The sequence below is a fragment of the Telmatherina bonti genome (assembly GCF_933228915.1).
Source record: "Telmatherina bonti genome assembly, chromosome: 17".
In the NCBI taxonomy this organism is placed as follows: Eukaryota; Metazoa; Chordata; class Actinopteri; order Atheriniformes; family Telmatherinidae; genus Telmatherina; species Telmatherina bonti.
The window spans coordinates 21,598,575-21,622,753 of record NC_136615.1 but is presented as its reverse complement, the minus strand read 5'-3'; the positions used below and the strand labels follow the sequence as shown (position 1 = coordinate 21,622,753).

At 39.3% G+C, this 24,179-nt stretch overlaps 1 protein-coding gene across 6 annotated transcripts in view; it reads left to right on the top strand.

Moving 5' to 3' along the window:
• The window catches only part of strbp (spermatid perinuclear RNA binding protein), a 79,872-nt gene that overhangs the window by 40,193 nt on the left and 15,500 nt on the right, over nucleotides 1-24,179 (top strand). For all 6 annotated transcript variants that reach the window (XM_079256488.1, XM_079256489.1, XM_079256485.1 and 3 more), the window contains 9 exons: nucleotides 11,095-11,360; nucleotides 12,015-12,183; nucleotides 13,429-13,681; nucleotides 18,344-18,459; nucleotides 19,296-19,391; nucleotides 19,842-19,953; nucleotides 20,486-20,583; nucleotides 22,591-22,693; nucleotides 24,091-24,174. In XM_079256488.1, the coding sequence (XP_079112614.1) occupies nucleotides 11,095-11,360; nucleotides 12,015-12,183; nucleotides 13,429-13,681; nucleotides 18,344-18,459; nucleotides 19,296-19,391; nucleotides 19,842-19,953; nucleotides 20,486-20,583; nucleotides 22,591-22,693; nucleotides 24,091-24,174 (1,297 nt within the window). The remainder of the gene's footprint in view (nucleotides 1-11,094; nucleotides 11,361-12,014; nucleotides 12,184-13,428; nucleotides 13,682-18,343; nucleotides 18,460-19,295; nucleotides 19,392-19,841; nucleotides 19,954-20,485; nucleotides 20,584-22,590; nucleotides 22,694-24,090; nucleotides 24,175-24,179) is intronic.

Sequence of the window (24,179 nt, the reverse complement as noted above, 5' to 3'; positions counted from 1 at the left end):
TTGCAAAAGCCAGGACTGTGATTAATCTTGACTTAGGGTAATGCAGCAAAAGCTGACCTTGATAATGGCGTCAAAATGTAAACCTCATAAAATGGCAAACCGCTTATTGACGTTCCTCTGATCATTGAACAAATACATGTAGACACTTTTTGACTGTCTTCATTCAACTCCTTGTTTCCCTCGTTCTAACTGTATACTTTGTTTTGTTATCAAGTCCACATAGATGCCATCATTTTTCTATTTTTGTGGAGTCAGTGAAGAGGCTGCCACATTGTCTTATGCTGAAGGGCTTCTGCTGCTTTCTATACTGTATGACATAAGACCAACACCTTTATAGTTTGAGTAGTTTTTAAGTGAGTCATGTACCTTTAGGGACAACTATAACTTAAATTGCTTGACACATGGAAAAAAAAACTGTTTTAAAAATGCAATTGAACATTACAGACGTCATAAACCAGTCAACATAACTGTTAAAAGTTAATAAAAATAAAAAAAAGTATTAAAACAACATGATTCAGTCCAGTCATATTTAAAGATTAAATAGCACAAAGAATAAAACTAACTGATCACAAAATGTTGCAAACAATACACTGTAAAGTCTAACCAATAGACTTTTTAAAGAGGGAAGTTTAAGACAATCTCTTGGAAGACAAAGTTGCATCTGAAGGGGACCTGATTGTGTGCTTGTTGCAATTAACTGAAGACTGAAGTTAATGTAAAATGTATTATTGCGTTTGTGGAAAAATTGTGTGAAAAAATTTTGGAATAATAAAAAATAAAGCCCCCAGCAAGCAATTTCCAAATGAACGTGTGTAAAATGTGAATAATAAAAAATCTACCAAGTGGACCTTCCTGCACAATGGCTGAAAGTCCTCATTAGAAAGGGTCCAGGTTTAACACAGGGCTCCGTACTCCTGCCGAATTCCACAATTTGCAAATCACTAGTGACCTGTGCAGGGTGTAACTCCACCTCTTGCCTGCTAACAGCTGGGGATAAACCTCCCCCACCCCCATGAACCTGAGCTGGATTAATTTGGTATAGAAAGTAATGAATGGATGGGTGATTTGCAAACCTTTTAAAGCCTGTATTTAACTACAAAGATCAGATTTGATCATTTCAAATCCATTTTAGCAGCATGCTTCTAAAGATTTTGGGAAAGCGGCATGTTATCCAGTCTGCTTCATGACTTTTTTCTTTTAATGACATTGAAAATTTGATAGAGAAATATTTTGCCATTTTTATAATGTCCTTAAGAAGCTTGTGTTTACCACAACAGGAAAAAAAATAACAAATAAGGAAAAACAGGTCTTCATAATGGTGTTATGTGAAAACTGTATTGTTAAAAAAATATTTAACAGTATATTTTTGGTATATTCAATCTTCATCTGACAATAGTTTTTTCACATTATTAAAGTATAGATGAAGCATTACTAAATGACAAATTATATGTTTTTTTTTATTTACATCTTACTTTAAAAGCATCATGTGGTGCTAAAACATGAAACAAAACAGAAAACGTATTCATGTGATAATCTTTGAATTGTGCAGACACCATTCATCCCACCATATCTCATCCCATGAAGTCCATTTTAAATCAGTCTAAATTTACTTGTTTTCTGATCTGAAATTATCTTATTTCTTATGACTTGCTGCAAACATAAATGCCTATATGCATGGAAGTAGTGACTCATCTGTATAGCATGAACATGCACTGCTACAACTGTTAAAAGTCACAACTTCAACATCAGTGGTGCAAACTGAAATGTAATGTTGGACTAGTCCATTAATATTATGATTCATTTAATTCCCAGAATCATTACAGTCTACCATCTCAGTGCAATATTTTATTATATTATCATTGAGTAGTTGCATAAACGGTCCTTAATGAACCAGCGAAGCCTTTGCATTATAGCCAGATGTCATTTGCTCTAAAGAAAATGAGTCCAGTCATCTGTTGCATTCCTAGCTTGATTGAGGTGTTGCTCGCATAAAACTAAGAGACATTCACTTTGCACTATATTCATTTCTGATGTTTGTAAATTTCATATATATTTCTATATCTTCATTGTGGACAGTGTTTAATTTTTTTCAGACATATAAGGTAACTGTACTACCATCAGATAAATTAGTTCTGCAATAAACAGGATAGGACACCCTTTGCACGTGACGCCCAACTCCTCACTGCCAGTCAGTGCAAGCCGAGACATGCGTGTGTCACATTTATCTTATATTCTTTATTTTATTCATCATCTATATTCTGAAATTGTATATAGATATGTAAAATATTTTATCATGAAGATAAGCAAATCTTTAATACATTACAGGTTTGTCCAAAACATGCAGCGTCAACTCACCTGCTTTTAGCAGGGAGGTCATAAAGTTTTATGGGTCACTGATAAATCTTTTTCAACCAGGCTGATAAAATTACTAAAAGCAACGGATGCATACATAAACACAAACCCACACACACAAATAAAAACACAGTCCTTTTATACAAAGTATACTACATATAGTTGTTCTTGGAAGTGGGTTAATAAGTTTGACTGATTATGGGCTTTAAATGAACGTTCTTCCCATTGAACGGGATGGTCTTGGAATATTGATGCCATGCACTGTACACACCCCTGTGTGAAGGTTTGAAGCTTTCTCTCTATTTCATTTCTACTATTTTGCTACAGCCCTACGCTGTAGTTTTGTTTATATATTCTGATGTATGTATACACTGCTATCATGCGTATCTCTGTGTGACGGCGTGCATGTGTGGTAATTTGAAAGACAGCTAGGAAGAGAATGCACAATAAAACAGGATAGCAGAGTGTGGCGCGGCCGGCCTGCCAAGCAGAGTGCAGATAAATCACAGGATGAATTTTTAATGCAATCCCCCCGAGGCTGCTGGATGTTGCAGAGCAGGCACCGAGTTGTTTTTTTCAGCATTGCTTGTCCTATCTCTCAAAGCCTGTTTTGAGATGAGTTTTTTGAAGTTTTTGATTTTTCTTCTTTTGAACTTGGCATGGTTTCTTTTTTTTTCCTTTTAGAGGTGCGATGTCTCTTTTAAAATAGTTTTACCAGATATTTATAGGTGATGAATGTTATTTTTACTGGGTTTCAGTAGTACTCTCAAGGTTTTTTTTTAGCCCGTGCTGTCAGTATCTGAATAAACAAGACTTTGTTTCCACTTCAGCTTACTGAAAATAATTACATTTAGCCTTTCTGTACTTTCACTCTACTGCTGCAGTTTGTTATATTTGTTGGGGTTTTAGCAGTTTTGTTCATGTCATTTATCTTCCTCATCTAATTTTTTCTGTCTGCAGGCTTTTGTTATAATTGCCACGCGACATATTAAAAGTAAAATCACATTACATGATGCTCACAGCATGAACACATGTGCATACAGTACAATATTCTTAAATAGTGCAAAAAAAAACCTAATAGCTATTATACATCTCCAGCAAATATATCAAGCACGAGTATCCCTCCTATAACAAGCGATATCGCTCCAGCAAATCTTGTCCTTGGCATCGGGTCACGTAATTTATAGCAGATGGCTACAGAGAGACAGGATGACACTAGAGGAGCCTGGAGGAGACAGGCAGGGAAGGAAAGGGAAGTCACTGAAATCTGCTGCATCTAAAGTAAGTAGCTGCTACTGACAGTGTACGTGTCTGACCACAACACCTTGAACTGAAGCGGATCTGCTGCAAGACATTTAGGTCAGGTCTGCAGGTGATGGATGTGAATATTATGTGTGGAAAATAAATGCTTCATGTGTGTATTTCATCCATAATTGTCATTTATTTTCTGTGTGTTATATTTGTTGTTCTTCTGCCAAGCTGTGTTCCGTCTTTTTATTTTTTTTGCATTAGTGCACAGTAAGTTGTAAAATGCTGTGTAATGTAGTTATGTAACAGAGGCCTGCCAGCTGGTAGATTTCACTGGAGCATGAAATGGTGTGTAATTGGTAAGTGTGTTGTCTAAAAGCACCGTGAAGCAATGGCTTGTGAAGGTATATGTGTACACACACACACACACACACACACACGTGTGCACCTTTAGTTTGGTGTAAGTGTGCTGGTCTTCAGACAGTTTAATTTCTCATGTGTTGGGTGTCATTTCAAAGTGTTGGGTTCAGACTAAATAACTGCATTTATCAAGGTTTTTATATCACATTCGTGTATCTAAAACATTTTTACCAATGCTAAGAACATAAAATACAGTAACATAAAAGACAGTATCAAGTTCATAATATGCTGCTAATAGGAGGTCAAAAGAGGCTGTCTGCTTGTTGTAAGTAGTCTAGTGCATATTACTTCACATGCTTAAAAGAAAATATGGCATCCCATTAATTAATTAAGACCAATACTGTGGGATATTATCCAGGAAGATGTTAAAAATTTATTCTGGTTTTGTATATCTTTAATTCATTGTGTTTGCCATGTTAATGTCTGTATGGCATCTAGGATGACAGTAATGCTGCTAAAACGAAAGATGACTGAGCAGAAGACAAAAGCACGTAGGTTATTGTGCCAGTTTTAGGCAAACCTCTCTGGTAAGGCTGCAGCTCTCGATTATTTTAATAATCAATTTATATGGCACAATAATCTATTGATTATTTGGATAAGCTTTTTCCCTTTTCTTTGAAGATCTTGTGACTGAAATGCAACAGAGTGGTAATAAATATAACAAATAAATCAAATAAATACAACAAATAAAAATGAAATAAAATATGGGTATGTAAAACATTGCAGAATATTTCAGTAAGTTGACTATAGAAAATGTTGAAATTTTTTGTTCCAGGCACCCAAAATATTTATATACATAATTCTCTTTATTTCATTTTCCAACAAAAGATCAATATTTTTTCCAGTTTTTATGGTTATCTGACATTTTTTTATTTAGTAAGATGTAGTAAACCCTGTAAAACCGGGTGCAACTGCAGTGACAGCTGTGTCACTACTAGGGTTGTGACAATATGCTTTTGTCCTGATTCGATTTTGATTTTTTTTTGGTGCCAATTTGATTTAAATTGCTATTTTCACATTTCTTTGATGTTGCTGATTTTTGTAGATTAAAAACAAAAATAAATGTATAAAACTCTTTTTTTGCTCTTCATTTTCTTTGTATTTCAATAAAGAAAAAAAAACACACATTCGCCAGATTATCGTTCTGCTGCTATAATGCCCAAGAAGACAAGTAAAAAGATCAAGAAAAACAATAAAAATGACAAAAAATTCATCATGGATTATTTTTTTATTTGAAAATAAAAGTTTTTTTTAACAAAAAAAAAAAATCGATTTTAAAATTGTGATGCAAAAAAATCCCAATTTTCTCTTTTTCAATTCAATTTTTCCACCCCTAGTTACTACTGTAAAGTCCCGTATATCAGTGCAAAGCTGCTTTCAGGCTTTGAGAATCAGGGGGAATGACCTCAGTAGCGTAAACGGTGCAAAAGTTATGGTATTTGAAAGAATGTGTATCATTTTGGATGTGACAGCAGATTTTAAAGTGAATATAATCTGTTGTCCACATGTTTAATGGTAAAGGCTTTTTAATGCACCATAACACTGTAAATATAGCATTAGCCTTAACTCGCGAAAGACCACAGAGGAGAAGAAAAAAGAAAACACTGGTTTGCTGTTACTAGTAGCGGCCGTTTGATCTTTTATTAAGATCTTCAATTAAAAGCGGCTTTTTCTCTTTTTAATCTTCATTTCAACTCTAAATCACGTACCTTAACTAGAGTCTGCTGCTTTTGGCTGACATGTCTGAGGCTACCACACGCTAGCTCTGGCTTATAGTCTTCATTTGGTTTGAGTTTGAAATGATCCCACACTTGGCACCTTTTGACATTCTTTTTTAGCTGGCTTTATATTTTCCTTCACTCTGTAGCTTTTTTTTCTGTTTATTCCGTCCCTTTTTCTTATCAAAGAAACAAGCACGCCTTGTATTTACCGGCAGGTAATACCGAAAGACCAGAGACTATGTCCTAATAGGCTGTTGTTAATGAAAAATCTAAAACACAATAAAAACATCAAATAAACTGAAAAAGTAGCAAAAAAAAAAAAGTTTTTTGCTGACAGTGTGACAGCAGACAGTGTGCCAGGGTACAGTTATTTAGTCTGTGTGGGTGGTATTGGTAGTGGTGGTAGGGAACTCAGGGAGTTCACAATTCTCATTTCTTGGAGAAAGAAACTGTTCAGCATCCTGCTGGTCCTGCAGCTGATGCTCCTTAGAGCTGTTTTTACTGATAGCAAAAAAGAAAAGAGTGTGGGATGGGTGGTCCTTTATAATGGCTGTTGCCCTGCTGATACAGCGGTCCTTATAGATATCCAGCTGTGTAGGAAGAGGGGCATCAATGATTATGTGGGTGTTTCTCTTGCTCTTTGTAGTTACCAAACCAGGAGATGAGACTGTACATGAGCTTTCAATGTGCCCTTATAGAAGATGGTCATCTGGTTTCCTTAGGGAGACCATTCATCCTGAGTCTGCAGAGGGTGGAGTGTGTGCTTGGCCTTTTTAATGATGGCAGTGGTCCTGATAATGGAGGACAGGTAGTCTGTCAGATTGACTGAATATCTTTACAGCTGCATTGTACATATTCAAGAGTCTGTCCGTATGTGTGTGGTAACCAGACCTAAAGTCCTCCACCATCTCCTTTGTTTTTTTTACACATTGAGCAGGAGATGCAAGATGGCGGCTGGTCCACCTCCATCCTGTATGTACATTCCTCAATGTCTATAATGAGACCTGTCACGGTTGTGTAGACCGATAGTTAATGATGTGATGTGCTGGAGGTGGTGATGTCAGATGTAAGCACAGCAGGGAATTGAATACATAACTTTTGGGGGAGCTTGTGTTCACTGTGATTGATCCTGAAGTTTTATCTCCTACTCTGACTGCTTGCTGTCACTTCATCAACAATCTAAGGACCCAGTCGCAGGTGCCAGAGTCTACATACAGCAACCATAATGCTTCACCAGCTGCGATGGGATAATAGTGTTATAAGCTGTGCCAAAGGTTAGGAAGAGTACTGGCATAGGTGTCCTTCTTTCCAGGTGAGACAGGATGAGATGTCACCAGTGGGGCGGTCACCCTGCACCCCTGGAGAGGGTCCAAGTTGGCTCTGAGATGGTCTTTTAAGTGCTGAATGACGCGCCGGTCAAAGACAAGTGTAAGGACCACAGGGTGGAAGTCGATCCAAGTAGCTGGGTTGGACTTTGGCACAGGGACTATGGTGGCACTTTTGAGAGGCTCACTTACCAGTGTCTGTCTCAGACAAATGTTAGAGATGTCTGTCAAAACACCCTTTAATTGCTGTGCACTGTTTCTCAGAACCTGACTTGGGATGTGGTCAGGCCCTGGGGCCTTCCGTGGGTTAACCCTGGCTGGGGCTTTTTTCACTTTAGCTGCTGGAATCTGGATAAACTCATTGCAGGGTTCGGGTGGGGCCTTGAGTGCCTGATGTTGGTTCCAATCCTACAAATAAAAGATGTTTAACTGGTCCCACAGGGAGCTGTCACTGAAGCACATTGGTGGGGTTGGTTAAGGTGACTCACTGACTTGTTTGCAGTGTTGATAAACCCTGACCCTCCATAAAACCTGTTGCATTGAATTTCAGTCAAGTTTCTCCTGTACTTTGGCAGTCACTACCTTAGCTTTTCCTCCATGGAGACTGATTCTGATGAGGCTTCAGTAAAGTGCATAATGTTTAACTGAAGGGTAGAAAAGGGGAGCTTCTTCATGGCTGAATCGTGTTTTTCCTGGATTATTTTCTGGTTTCTGTATGATGTCGCCTTCACATTTTTGTTCTTAAAGCTCATTGGAAATCACTTTTTTTGGTGAAAAAGCACAATTTATTACCTTTAAAACTGTTATTGCAGGTATTTTTTTGTAAAAGCAACTATTAATATGGGAGCGTGATGTGGCAGGCTGCTAGTAACAAGGTCTAAATATACTGTAGAAAATTGGTTCTTTGCTTGGTTGTCCGTTTTGTGCAGACACTGGTGATTCATTTCTTATGTCGGGTGCCTTTTTATGTTTGAATGATTCATAGGTCAGAGATGATTTGCCTAATAAACTGCATTCCTCTGAAAATCTGACTGGACTAAAATGAATGAAAAAGCAGCAAATTGGCAGAGAAAAAAGGCTGAAACATCTTCAGAAAGCCTGGATATCTACTATTCTCAAACACTTAGATTACTGGTAAAATCTGAGCCCTTGGAAAAAAATATGAAGAAGTGAGAACTGGCTTAATAATTCTGCACAGTATGTTCAGTATTCATTCTGCGGGTCAGCTTTAGGTTAACGTAGCAAAATTAAATGCAAAATATCTTTAATGCTAGAGGCCAACTAGATCACATTCCTTATGTTTTAATTATGTGTGATTAACTTTGCCCTCGCATGAATGCTCACAGGGACATTACATAGGAAAAGGGAAGCTACTGCCAATGAACAACTGGTTTCCATGTCATTTTTCATTCAGAGATCAGCCATAAAGGGGTGCTTACACAAGGAATTAATATTTAGTCCAAATGACATAACAATTTTCTCTCCAAGAAATAGTGAACCTGTTAAATCTTGATCCAGCTCTTATCGTGGCCACAGTAATTTACTTATCGTGCTACTTGTCTAGAAGTCTGCAGCGTTATCTCTCTGGCTTAGAGGGTCGATTCTTGTCAGTGAGTCCCACTTAACCGGTTTGATTTACATGGTGATCAGAGCAGCTGGGCAACAACTCCCCCATGGTTGAGGAGCACAGACTTTCATACATAGATTTGCAGGCACTCTCCCTCAACACAATGTGGTTTATGACTGCAGAAGCCCCCATTAGCAACCGCTCATAAAATCTGCAAGCACTGCTCTGTTAAGCACTGCTTTGAGAAGACACACACGTGTAAAATACACTGCCCAAGTATACACTCACACTTTGAAGTTTTTCTTTTTGCCATAATTAAAAGCATTTCAGACCACATTTATCTATATTATTAATCTGCTATTTTTTTGCTTTTGATTTGTTTGAAAGTAGCTTCACCAATACTAAGAAGCTCAAATAAAAAAAGTAATTGCAGCAGAAGTTTTGCTAAAAAATGTAATGTTTTCAGGCTGACATTGCAGTAGATTAATACAAACCAATTGAAAAAAGTATTTTCAGCCTCACTTATTGATTCTTGCCAAACCAGATCACTTCTGTACTGGTGGTCCAAGGTAAGATACGGTAAAGCTGATTTTATAGAATATGATGGCAGCGTATCCCTTCAGGCTATCTGAATTCACTCTGCTTCTCCCCAGTTAGCCTTGACAAAGTGTTGGAGAATCACAGTTGAGCCTCGGTGGGAATGGAGTGTGTAACTCTGCCAAATGTTCTTGTGACACTCAACATACTGAGCAATGCAGGCTGCGAGGCTACAATTATTGTGCAGCGCTTGTTCTCCATGCTGTTAATGGCTTTATCTCACTCACTCCAGTGAAAGAGAATGTCACCAGTTCGATTAGGGTTTGGATGAAGTGTGTACTGAAGTGTGTTCATGTATGTGTGTTTTGTTGGGTGTATGTCTTGCATTACTTATCCTGTGAGGACAGAAATCTTTTTGCTCAGTTGTGGGGACTTGTTTTCCTTTTGGAGTAACCTTTAACCCCTAGTGACATGGATGCAGGTTAGAAGGTGAAGACTTGGTTTAAGGTTGGGGTCAGGTGTGTGGTGGCTAGGGTTGTCTCAAGGAAATCACAGTGAGATGTCCACTGGACTGGTGGATATGACTGTGTGTGTCTGCGTGTGTGTGTGTGTGTGTGTGTGTGTGTGTGTGTGTGTGTGTGTACAGATGGTCCTTGGGTTTTAAGTAGATTGATAGTGGCACTCAAACTCAAGCACTCTGAAAAGGTCATTGCTCCTCTTTGATTGTGTGTGTGTGTGTGTGTGTGTGTGTGTGTGTGTGTGTGTGTGTGTGTGTGTTGGTTATGATCACTGGTTTGTGGGTCTCTTTGAAGATGCGTGTAGTGGTGAAAAAAGCCAAATATGGGTCTTAGAGATAAGCAGGTGTAGTTTGCAGCTTGGTGGGAGACCCTTCTTTATGCTGAACCGAGACCCACAGGTTTACCTCCCAAAAACTAACCCCATTCTGCACATTCAGGTTAGCTTGATTGTCTTGGTCATGTTATAAGAATATATTTTACCGTTAAAAAGAAAGAAAGGAAAAAAAGACTGAATTCTAGCTTTTGAGGCAGCGAAGAGAAAAAGATGAAAATTGTTGTTAATGACTTCAAAATTCAGATTTACATGAGGTTTTGTTGAGGTTGTAAACACACAAAAAAACAGTCTTGCTGATAGTCTTCTTCATTTTGACAGTGAGCTTTGTAGACAGCTAGCTATAGAAATGTGACATAATAAAAGGGTGTAAACAACAGGCATACAATTTCCATGATGCTTTCTTATGAATCCATATAAGCACAGAGTCCCATCTGGATGATATTTCCTACAGGATGCAAATCACCACAGCTACACTTACACCTGCTCCTCTCTTTTATCTCTTTACATTCGCTGCATCTTTATAAGCAGTCTCCTCTTCCAAGTCTGTTTTTATCCTTTCTCCTTTTTAAAGATTCTGGACTATTCCCATCTTTCCACCCTGTTGTTATCTCTTTTCTTTCTTCTTGACTCCTGTGGCAAACCTCCTTTCATTTTCTGTCATTTTCTCTCCCCTGCACCACCCCCACCTGGTGCCTCACACCTGGTGTCCTTCTCCAATGATTTTCCTTACACCTCCTGGAGAGGAGGAGGTAGCAAATGAGAAAGACTGAAGAGCTGACATGAATTCCCAAGGCCAAAAATGTTGGATTGAATTAGGACAGGCGGACAGGCTATAAGGAGGATGGAGAGATGGATTGCTGATAGCTGTGTGTACATGTGCATCCGTTCATGTGTCTCGAGGTTGGTGACATTTAATGGGAACTGTCAAAGAGCTGAGAATTGATTCTCCCTATAAAAAGAGATGCTTGCTGCATGAGTGAAACATAAAAAGCTTTTCCGCAGTTTTTTTCCTTTTAAAGGTATCGAAATATAACTCATCTGTTTATTTGTAATTTCCTGTTCTTCCTTTCAGAGGTCCTTTCGTTCCTTTAGCAACGATGACCGCCACGTCATGGCGAAACACTCCACCATATACCCCTCCTCTCAAGAGCTAGAGGCTGTTCAGACGCTGGTGTCCACTGTCGAATGTGCTCTTAAACATGTCTCTGATTGGCTGGATCAGAGCAGCAGCAGCAGCAGTCACAACCAGTTTGACAGCCAACCAGCAGACAGCACAGAGGAGGATGACCCTGGTGATCAGCCCAGCGAAGAACCTGAGGAGTTCAGCGATGGCGACAGGTAAAGCCATGAATCATTGTGGATCTTCCACAACATCTTTTTTGCCTTTTGATGTATTGATTATTTTGATAAGAGACATTCTAGTTAATTGTCTGACAACGGCCTGCATTGCTCAGTGACATGCATCACTGATTTTTACCCTTTATGAGACCATTTATAAGTAGACATGAGGGATGAACCTAGTTGAAGGCTGATGGTGCTTTACAGGAAATACACAGCAATACTTGACTGTCTCTAGGCGTGCACAGTGTGCACGGCCGGCTGTCTTCATGAATCTCTTTATTACTGGTTCACTACTTCTCATTAAAGTGGTGAATCGCTCTGTCTGATCCGATTTTTTAGTGCTAACTTCAACGTTGTACTTAAATATTTTTAATTAGTCAGAAAGATGGTTATTATGCTGAGCAAATGAGGTTTGGGGCTCTTTTTATTAGAGCTGTTGACCTGGATGTGATTTTATTTATTAGATGCAATATAGAAAAGATTTTGTGTCAAATGAAACATGAATAATAACGTGATAGTTTAATTTCTTTTTATGTTGGTAAAGTAACATCCTGGTAGCTGCAGGAAAACTTACCTGTAGCTTATATCTTTACTTACAGTTTTAAACTGCAGACGAGATGCTGACAGATGTTTACTTGTCTTTAACAACAGGGAGTCCAGCAGCAGTGGTCTGCTTTGTGGAGTGATGAGGATCGGTCTAGTTGCAAAAGGACTCCTGATCAAAGGCGACATGGACCTGGAGCTGGTGTTGATGTGCAGAGACAAACCCACACAGACACTGCTGGACACTGTCTGTCACAATTTACCCACACAGATCCAGGTTAGAGACACACACAGACCCACACATGCACACACGCATACCAGGACTTACTATCCCCTGCTTTACTTCTGTTTCCTTCCCTCATTCAATCATGAACTGATAAAACAAAGCTATTATTATTATTGCTAAGCTATTATTTGCCCCTTCTCCCCAACCATGTGCACGTGACCGTGCAGCAAGGATTGTGCTGGTGTGAACATAAGCTGGCAGGAGAGAACAATATCGTCAAGTGGGAAGATGAGAGTTGTTATGTCAGTGTGCCACATTTCCTCATTAACAAGTCATGGCTCTGAAGCGAGGCTTCTAACATTCATCCACACTTGGAGATACACAGAAAAGCACAAATATGCAGGACATATTTCACATTCCTCTCTCTGGCTTTTATATGCTTTGACTTTGAGCCCTGGACGTCTTTGTTATATAATCTAGCAATGAACGGTTTCCTCTTGTTAAGGCATTTAGCCCCTCTTGCTGTGGTTAACACACCCTTCTTATAAACTGTTGAACCAACAAATCAATAACTACTAGTAAATAACTACAGAAAAGTCAAACTGGTCTTAAATTCCAGCATATTTTATGTTTGCTGTAATGTCTTCTGAGTAGGAGAAAGAGAGTGTGCTTCTTGTTAGGTGTGTGAGTTTGCCTGCGGCATCGTGACGGTTGTATTATGCTAATGGATGTATTATCTCAATGCAGGGATGAATTCATTATCTGTGGTAATTATCAGTCTTGACCACACACATCAGCTGTTTAGATTTAGATCAGAGTGTAAGCTGAATAATGCAGAGGTTTTTTTTTTCTTTTTTTTACACATGGACAACTATATAAATAAAATGTCTGCCAGATGTTGAGGTAAACCTGTGAAAACAACATTTTATTTATAAAACTCTATGTATGATTAAAGCTTTCAACTCGATGAATTTTCAGTTACTGCTCTATAATATAATCACTTTATAATTTGACACCCTGAAACATGATTTACCCATTTGTTTCAATTAATTTTGCGTGATATATTTTAAAAAGTCGAGGCTTTCTTCCTGCTTTTACCACTTGCATTTAAAATTTATTTTGTTTCTCACTTTTTCTTTGTTTATTTTTCACGTCATATTCCTTTTGTCATCTCCAGTTTTGCCTCAGCACTTGGAAGCCGGGGCGATTTCTGATCTGTTTTGCATCTTCTGCACTCAGTCTTCTTTTGACTTTGGCCTCTGATTATGTGTTTGTGTCCATTTTATCACATTACAGAAACTGACAGAAGAAAAATATGAGGTAACAAGCTCCTTGCCTGAAGCAGCCATCTTGGTACAAACCACAACAGAGCCCAAACTCACTCTGAAGATTACCCTTACCTCACCGGCAATGAGGGAAGACTATGATGAAGAAGAGGAGGAGGAGGAAGAGCTGGAAGAGGAGCTGGAGAATGGGGAAGAAGGAGAGGAGGCAGAGGAGCAAGTGGTGGAAGAAGGAGAGGAAGACCAGGCAAAGGAGAATGGTCGAGGTAGGAGTGCTGCGATGGGAAAGAGGCAGCAGTTTTCGCTGCAGTACACACACAATAAACCTAATGTGTTAAAACTGTATAGTTTTTTGTATTATTGTTTTGGATAAAAAGAAAGAAGCTTGACTTCATTAGCTGATGCTTACACAAGACAAGACAGGAACAGGCAGAGGTATAGTATGAAGAGAAAGCAGTACAGAAGAAGTAATAACTGTTTGACCTTTCATTGTGACAGATGGGATATTATTTCAAACACAAAAGGTCTTCATTAAAATGAAAGAGCACACGCTGGTAATTTAGGCCGTCCTCTAAATAAAAAGTCCCTTATTACACTGATTAGATAACCTGGTAAATACAAACAAGTACAATATTCCAAGTTTGTAACTCCCAAGAATGTCAAATTTAATTACTAAAATAAAACTAATTTTATCTATCAGTCACAACCAGGGTCACAGTCAACAAAGAAAAAGACAAATTGTTTATAATACAAAAATCAAATAGTGAATAAAATGCCTACATATCACATAGTATGTTGTAGTGATATGTTAGGAGCACCCGAGTCTCTGTTGACTAATGTGCAGCAGAAATTAGCTTAAGGAGATTATTTGCATTTCCTTTTTTCACAATTTAAAACAGTTTTCTATCTGACATGCTCTGGCAAAAATATCCCACATATACAGTCTGCCACTTCTGCTTTCTACCACCTTGTTTTGGAGCAATGAGCTACCAGCTCCTATCATTCCACCACTCTCTGTAGAGATCTGTTTAATAGCTCTGAAGGCACATATAATCACTGTGTGACATTTCCTGAACACTCTCACTAGCACACACAGCTTCTTAAGAACAGACTACTTTAAACAAAACTGGTAGAGAAATGCCTCCCATGCTGTTATATTCTCACAAATTTACATTTAGCCGCTCGGTAGTTTGGTCATAGAGAGCTGGTTGTGATTCCTCTTCAAAAGAAAATCTTGTCATATACTGAAATGATCAACACGGCACCAAATTACCTCAAATTCAAAAGTTAACAGTAAATTCAGCCACTGGAATTCATGTCCAGCACTTAAAAAAAATTCCCTTTCATCTTAGATCTGACGTGATGTTGTTAATGAGATAAGATAAATTTAAAAAGCTTTGTTCATCCCCCCAGAAAGACAGAACAATCAAACGTAAAGCCACAGTAGGAATTATTAATGAAACTATTCGTCTTTTATTGTGCATTGTGTGTTTTTATAACACTGGGAGCTGTCTAAATGCTGCAGGAAGAAAGGATCTGTGATGGCGCTCTTTCACACATTTGTGGTGGAGGAGTCTGTCGCTGAAGGAGCTCTGCAGAGCTGTCAAAGCTTTCTGCAGGAGGTGGGAGCTGTTCTCCAACATGGACAACAGCTTATGCATTATCTGACTTTCTCTACCTCTACTGGGTCCAAGAGGCATCCCAGTACAGAGCTGGCCTTCTTGATCGGTTTTATTCAGTTTCATCCTCTCCACAGCAGACATGCTTTTGCTTAAGCAGACAACTAAAAAAAAAAAAAAAAAAAAAAAAAAAATGGCTGATGCCACCACTGTGTTCAGGAGCTTCACATAGATAAAGTTTGTTGAAAACTAATGTCAAAAATGTCAGGAGCAGTAGAACATAAATACAACACACCCTTCTTTTGTAACATGATTGAACAGATTAATTGTTCTCTTTAAGTAAATACAAAAAGTAGTAACACGGTAATAACAACCTGTCACATTATCAGGTGCAAGCTCACTAAAAACCAAGTAAAAACAAACATCTTACTGGAAAATTGAGCTCAGTTTGTTATAGACACAGATCTGTCAGCGGCTGACCTCAGACCTGTGTTGCTTGGCTACACTGCAGTGTGGTCACTTAATAGTAGCTGGTAGCACAGCTTGAAAGCCAAACTTCCGGCAGTGGAAAAGACGCCGAGATCAAAGATGTGTTGGGTTATGTGTGTCTTCCTCTGTGTTTCAGTACTATAAACAAAGTCACGAGGGAGCTGTAGGATGTAAGACAAATAAACCTGCAATGAGCAGACCACCAGCTTCCTGATGGAAATAAATACATTATCATAAAATCAGCAGCATTTATTTACGTTATACAGACGCTTCTCCAACAAGTTCAACTGACGTGAAAGCAAAACTCAATGCATCTAACAGGGTGTTAAGTTTAGGATACATGCCAGAGTTGACACATGGAGGAATAGCCTTGTGTTCAATCTACTAACAGGAATTGGTTATAATTAGTTGTGGGTAGCTTGGGAAAGCAAGGCCAACAGGCCAGTGAAATCAATAACCAAGCAGCAGCAAGCTGCCCATCCATCCTGTGGCTGCCGTCCAACCAGACACTCAGCTCTCAGAGCTAGATGAGAGATAGCACAGAGGTTAGCCGTACATCATTCCACAGGCCTCAGCAAAACGGAGAGAACCGCTTATATTCTCCCTCACGCACACGCCGAGAGGGACACGTGGGTTTGCTCAGAGGTTCACACAGGTACAGACTGGGGAAGCCACACACACTCACACACGGTCATATTTTGTAGCTAATGGTTAGACACACTTGTCACTCTGGATATCTAATCACTTTGATTTATGGGGGTCATATTTTAAACGACGGGGTCTGACTGTTCTTCACATTAACACATGCACCAATAAACACAAGCACCGGAGGAGCTGCCCATGTTCCTCTATTCTATCACACAGAGCTCAAATATTTAGGAAATACATGCCAACACGGGCATACAAAGCACTTTTAAGTTGTACAATCTAACTATTTGATTTCATGTAAGGCAATGATTTTTTTTTTTTTATTGATTTGTCTGATTGCTTTCATGTATTTGGAACAGTGAAGGAGAATAAAAATCTAAATAAAAATGCATGATGTAAACATGCCAGATCATAGCAAAAATACTTATTTCCATTTGTAGGCGCAGTGTAGGTAAGATATATAAACATTGTACAAAACCCATACCAGTGCAGATAACACAAAAGTTACAAATAAACACAATTCCACACATTGATCTAAAATTACATTATTTAATTTATTCTAGTTTTTTCTGTTCCCAGTTCCTTAAAAACTTGGATTTCACATTAAATACTATTATTCCGATTAAAATTCTGTCGAAAATAACTTGCATGCATGCAGTACTGTGTGCAGATGAGCTCTGTTGGCTCTCGTATAACTATCGTGCTTTGTGTGGTGGCAGAGACGGAGTGGGATGGAAAAATTAGAGAGGACATGATAGCAAAGAGGATTTTTTAATGAGACTGAGGGGCAGGAGGCCATCAGTTACACACAGACTGAGATATAAATGATAAAAGAGGAAGCGGCCAGCAGAGAGTTTCAGAGAACTGTGGGAGGACAAGCATGAGCGGAAAGATTATAATGATCCACTGGCAGCAAGGCAGTCCCACGTGCAGCTGGGACCCCTCTGACAGACCGTACACATTGTCAGCTGTTAACACTGCGTTGCATTGACACTATCATACAGATGTTGCTATGCATAGGACGCCTTTGAGCTCTTAAGTGACTTTTATTTAAATGTTTCTTTAGCTTTATTTATTTCATACTAGATAAAATGTCTGTGGAAGCTCCACTCATTCATACACTGCTGCGTTTGATTCCGTTTTGCCTTGCAAATGCTTTGCAGTTCATACACTCTGTCCTCGTGTAGTGGTGGAATGGAGGAGACTGTAGTATCTCAACCAGGCTGGTGTGTTGAGCAGCATGAATCAAACGCACTCATACCAAAAGTATAAGAATGCTCCTCTTTTACCACAATGTTCTGACTTAAACCCTGCCTTGATCCCTCCTGTGTTGTGTTTGTCTCAGATTGGGTCAAACAATCTTAGATTTTTTTTTATATTTTCTTTTCAGCTGTACTTCAGGAGCGCTTGATTCTGTGTTTGCCTGGAGAAGTTGCTGAATGGCTTTCTCTGCACCATTTCTTTTATGAGCCCGTGAAATCAAGTGCACCTTAAGTAATCCAGAAGGAAAAACAAGCTCCTATTTTGACTCCTGGCTGGTGCAGACTGGATCAAAATTATCTTCAAATACATGAAGGAGAGATTGATTTACCTCACTGGGCACAATGAAACCACTGGCCATTACTTTACCCAGACAGTAAATCAAACACTCCTTAGGTATTTGTTAAGTATATGTCTGTGAGGAGCTCTCCATCCCACAAAGTTGCATCTTTCCTTGTGACACTGGTTGCTCTCCCTATCGCTGATTTATCCGCTACTGGATGGATGTAAGCGACTAAACAGTGTGTGCGTATTTCAGCACGTTTTTTGTTTTTTTGTTTTTTTTTTTTTAAATAGGAAAGACAGTGAAGCCATGACACCATATGATGTAGTTAACGCTTGTAAGATCGATCACAGTGTTGGAAATGACAGTTTGAAGTGCGAGCTTCATCTCAGATCTCTGAACAGAGCAGAGAGTGAGCCCTTTCCACAAGGAGAGAACAACATAGTGGCATGAAAAGCACCTTGTATGTACCAAATATCCATGCACGTGTGTGTGTATGTATGCTCTCATGCGCACTTTTTAAGCGTGTCTGGGTACATTCACACACGCAATCTTCAAACACACACACTCAGACATGATGTGTGTGTGTTTTACGTTCTCTATATTGGGTTGTTGTTGTTTTGTGGCAGTGTTGGGTGCTGCTGCGCAGAGAGTGGAGGCTGAGGAGGAGGAGGAGGGGGAGGTGCTGGATAGACACAGATGTCTGTTGGCCCTGGCAGCGCTGCGACACGCCAAGTGGTTCCAGGTCGGCACCCACTCACTTCCTGTCTTCGTGCCCGATGCTTATTGTAGCCTGACAATTTCACCCAGAGATTAGACACCACCTGTCTGCTTACTCCGCAGTGCTTATTACACTCACTCATTATGCAGGTGTAAAGTTACATATTTTTACATAAATTTCTTTGTTTATGTTGGAAACTGTCACAAAAACATCCGCACCTCAGTTTGCATGATGTTTATTTGCAACGTCGTCAGCAAAAACCACCGTATATTAAACTTCTGGATTTTCATTCACGGCGGTGTATTTTTGCTGATCATAGCTTCTCATTCCCCCTGCCGTACATGAGCTGCAAAAAAGGGTGAAAGTAAAAAAAAGTATTGTAAGGCTACAAAAGCAATGGTTGATACTTGTTTTTCTTTTTGGCTATTGTGTGAATCTGCCTGCTTTGTACAGTATGTCAGTGCTTCCCTTTGATTCTCCTCCCATTCCCTTCCCCATCTATATCCCAACTCACTTACTTTACCAACATAAAAAGAAAGAGAAAAGACATCTGTCGGAGTAAGTCTATGTTCAGAGGACAGAGATTCAGGATGAAATTTAGCATGGAAACATGTTTACTTTACATGGGGGGGGGAGTCATGCAAAGTTCTAAACTCACAATATCCTCATTATGACCATGGCATTGTGGTGCTAAATGTAAGCAGGCTGATATCTGTGTGTGTTAGCAGAAGTACCTCTCCTTTTTTTTTTTTTGCTCAATTTGTTCCCTTCCTCTCTTTGTTTGATCTTGCCTCCCTCCATCTGTCGTCGTCCCCCCCCCCCCCCCCCCCCCCCCCCCTCCTTCCCTTTATCTCTCCCAGGCTCGAGTGAACGGACTGAAGTCCTGTGTTATCGTTCTCAGGATACTTAGAGACATGTGCAATAGACACCCCGTCTGGGAACCTCTCAAGGGATGGGTGAGTCTTCACCATAATGGTCTGTAAGAGTGTTCAGCCTTTTAAACATTTGTATGGGGTTTCCAAATATACAAGTACTGAAAGTTTTTTTTTTTTTTAATGCTATAACGATTTTTCTTTTTTTAACATAAGTTATTTTGTACTTGACTTGCTATATTGATGGCATGGAGAAAGCATTGTGTCCTTTTATAAATAAACTTTCATATAGTCAGTGAAATGATGCTCACATATAGTTTGTCATGCTGTATTCTGAACTATTTCTGATACTTTTTAAGGCAGATTTATGATGTTTAGGGAGTATAATATTGAGAAAAATTACTTTCATTGGCACTTCAGTGTTGTTTCCTTTAATTTCCCAAGGAAGTTTTGTCTTACTGGTTAAATACTTTTTAAGGGCAGTGGACCTTCCTTTTTTACTGACAGCATTCTGTTCACGTGTTGCTCTTGCAGCCCTTAGAGCTCATATGTGAGAAGGCCATTGCCACCTGCAACAGACCTCTTGGGGCTGGAGAAGCCCTGCGTCGCGTTATGGAGTGTCTGGCCTCAGGCATACTGCTGCCAGGTACGATAGCAGATGTTTCAGATCATGTGTGGCGTTTCTATAGTTTTGCATTTGAATTTTTTTTTTATTTTATTTTATTTTTTTTTTTTGTTGTTTTAAACAAATAGTGGTGAGTGAAGTTAAAGAGCATGTTCAGTTTGGATCGATGAATGATTACAGCTGGCCTCTGCTTGGCATATTTCTGAGCTGTTAGAGGTCGAGACATTATGAATGACCCTGCAGAGCACAGCTGTCTGAGGGAGGTCTTCATTACGGGGACATCCTTAATTAGGCACAGCTGAATGGCTTCTTTACCAAATGTTGTCCATCTTTTTTGGCGCCTTTTATTTATTTATTTTTTTTGCATTAAGCAGGCTGTAAACAGGATTGACAGATAGTTTGAACAGTTTAGTGTAAGATTGGGAATTATTTTTCTCCATCATTTATGTGGTGACAGTAAAGACTAATTTCATGTCATTCAGCTCGTGTGTCAGTACAAAACATCTGATTATGTGTGCATATTTATCTCTGTATCCTCTGCCACTTCCTCCAGGTGGCCCGGGGTTACACAACCCATGTGAGAAAGAGCTCACAGATGCTCTAGCTAATATGACCGACCAGCAGGCTGAGGCCATTACCCACAGCGCACAGGTACGCACGCATACTCACGCATACTCACACAAAGCAACTTAGTGTTGTTATCCTCCAGCCCCGCTCACCCTGAGCTGTCAGACTGTGGGAAGAAGTACGCAACACGACTATTAGCAGACAGGAAGACCTCACTCATACTCCAACCTCATACTACGTATACACACACACACACACAAACGCGCTGTGAAAGTGTACTTGTGAATCTCCGGAAAGAGATGTGGTGCTGCATTTTAACGATTGGTGTGGGAAACTATTGCCATTGCAAGCCATAAATCCATCTCTGACACCCCGAGGACGATGCTTGCGCGCGCGCACTGTGTGCACGCGTGCTGTCAGGTCTTTTTTCACACACACACTCGACCGCACAGGGCAGCCTCTGAGCTGCTTGGCTTAGTGAATCCTGCCGTCCATTTCCTTTGAAGGCAGCCCGAACGAGGCTGGAATGTCAATGGGGATAATTGTATTGGAGCAGATACAAGAGCAGATAGGAGAAAGGGAGCTGTTCTGTCAATGAGCTACACCAGGCGTCATGAATATGTGACACACTCCACCTCCCTAATGGATTTAATTTAGCAGAGCCACTGTGTGCCATTTGGTTATCTGTTGGCACATCTATTACGACAAAAAAAAACAACTTGTCTTTAAAAACTGTGGATGGTTGTGGAGACATCAACTGGGTGTTATATCTGCCAAAGTCTTTCATTTCAAAGATACAGTTGTGTTGCAAAATGATAAGCTGTTTTTTTTGTTTTCTTTTGCTTTGATTGGTTTTCATGTACCTGCATATGTGGATGAAGCTTTTTGTCCTTTTTTTGTGTGAATAAAACCGGATCACACTTCATAACCATGAATATTATATCATCTTGAATGGCCAAACCAGAGGCTGCGTTTCTCACCTCTCATGCTCTGAATAAACAAAGCGGCTTTACATCAAACAAATAAAAACTTAATTTAGCAAAACCATCAGTATATTATAAAACTTTTGTACTGAACAGTTAAAAAGTCCAAAATTGATACCAAATTGCCTTATGCCTGTCCACCTAAAGCATTTGTTCTTTAACGTGAAATGCCTTGTAGTCCATTCTTCTCTGTTATTACCTTTTCTTATGTTTCCCAACAACATAATTGCACAATTCCTCAGCAGCAAAGGAAGAAAAGGTGCCTTGCTGTTCACCACTAGCTATTTGAAAGAGCTGCTTTGGCTACATCTAAGATGTCTTTGCCATGAGGAAAACACACCAGATGTCCTGTTGCGCAATCTAGGAGAGGACACAAGAGCCTCCGGAGGGCATCTCTTGATTTTTCTGGGTCTAAATCTTGTTGCATAAATTTGTAGTTGAAGCAGGGCTTTGTTAGCCAGCGGGTCAGACAGTTCCCAAAGGCAACCACCTTTACCTGTTTTCATTTGGTTAACTCATCAGTGAGAGTGGACTGGGCTTTTCAGAAGGGAAAGTTGCAGAAAAAACAAAACATTTGATAAGTGGATTTCAGACAGAGTGGCAAGAAGTGCTGCAGAAATGGACTGCATTAAAAAAATACATTGAAGAGCATCTCTCCTTGAAGAAAGATGTACCATAGAAAGGCCTTTGTGAAATCAGAATATGTGGCAGCTTGTCAGAACAAATCTGTAACAGCTATATTCAGCAAAGCTTAGAAGTAAGAAATTACAGAATAAAATGTCTTATTAGCATGTTTTTGTATTATGACTATAATTAGTCAAGCTGTGGTTTTAATTCCCTTGTTATAGACATGAAAAGTTCTCGTAAAAAATATCACAGCATAAATTTTGTTTTCTTGGTTTGGGCTTTGGACCTCAGTTTGTTTACAAAAAGAATGTAAAAGCACAGATGTTATAAAAAAAAAAAATTGCATTATGATAAATCACTCTATTAAGCCTCTGGATTACTTATAGTTCACAAGCTGAATGTATTTAGACCGATTTGTTGTTGTCAAATCAGGTTGAATTCAGTTTTTCTTGTGATATGCTGTGTGTTTTGCATTCGGCAGCATGCTCTCAGACTCATGGCATTCGGACAGATCTACAAAGTGTTAGAGATGGAGCCTCTTCCGTCAAATAAATCACAGAAATACCCTTGGTCTGATAAAGAAGGTGAGTAACCTCATTGTCTCCCCGCTGGTTTGCTTCTGCGCTTTCTTCTGTTTTTTGGGGGGGGGGGGTTTGTCTCTGTTAACACACCTGAAGCCACGCCACCAAAGGTTCACTGTTTTTTTACTGTAGTATGCTAGCTAATGTAGCTAACCATGTTCTGGCTCTCGCTTCATTGCCTTTACAATGTCCCATACATCTAAGAGCATGTGCATGAGGTGGGGAACACGTAGAGGACTTAGAGGGGGAACAAATGGCAGTTGGACCCATCACCATCCAATTGCTTAGAACCGGTTAGTTAAATTTGAGATATCTGATAAAATCAGCGTACCGATATTATCAGCCAATATCGACAATAAAATGCAACATCAGAAATTATTGGTATAGTTTTTTACTTTTTTAATGATTTAACTTGTACACAACCTGCACATATTGTAGATTAAATTCTTCAGCTAAGTCTTCTCCATCTCAAAGTGACTAAATAAGAGGGATCTTATGGATAGTCTTCTTGATGTTTTTGTATGTTTATCAAAACTCACTCAAAAAATACCAATACTGGTTTAAAACATTTTTGTGTCTAAGCATTAATAGGCCAAATCTGGTTGTTAAGGAGATTTTAAGGAATATAGTTTTAAAAAATGCCCATGTAAAGCATCTCCCACCCTACCTGTGTGTCATTCTGCAGTGTAAGTTTTTTTTATGTTTCCTGTAAAATGGTGCTGTATGATATTAGAAGTAAGTGACAGTTGTTGTGTTGTTAAGCGTTCTGACGTGTCATTTCTGCTTTTATTTGTTGTTTTTCTACACACAGCTGCTGACAGTGTTATTAATGAAGCTGACAAATTAAGCAGCAGAAAAATACCTTTCAGGATGACAGACTACACAGTTTCATATTTGCATCCTCCCTATTTTTTTTTTCTTTCACTGTGCTTTGTGACCGGTATCACACCAAGGACATGGCAACCTTGGTGAAAAAAAGTCACATGCAGGCTCTAGCAGTGCTGAAATATTTCCACTTTTGATCACTTAGAAGACTAGGAAATCTTTCAGATATTGAGATGGCACATTTCCAAAGTGAGGAAGGACAAGGAAAATCCACTTGGGCCTTTCTGGTATTTCATGATGCTGATGTGGAAAAATGCCAGAGCATTTACAGATTAAGGTGCATGTTGGAAAGGAGCTTAGATGTCTTCCTCATTGTTTGACTGTTGTCTGGTGAGCCTGTCAGTTCTGTTTATCTTATCTGTGAGTTTACCCATCTCTCTTAGCTTGCTCCTGTGTATCATTTGTTTTCTCGGTGTTCCTGTCATGCATTCTCTATCTTTGTGTATTCAAAGACAAACAAATCTTTGCGATTGATTTGTAGCTCTCACTTTGTTTTGTTTTGCCCTTGCTTGCAGGTTTAGGTCTGAAGAGGCCATACGAGGATGGGGCAATGGATGACAAGGACCTCATCAAGAAGATGAAGAGAAATCTTAGAAAAGGTAAA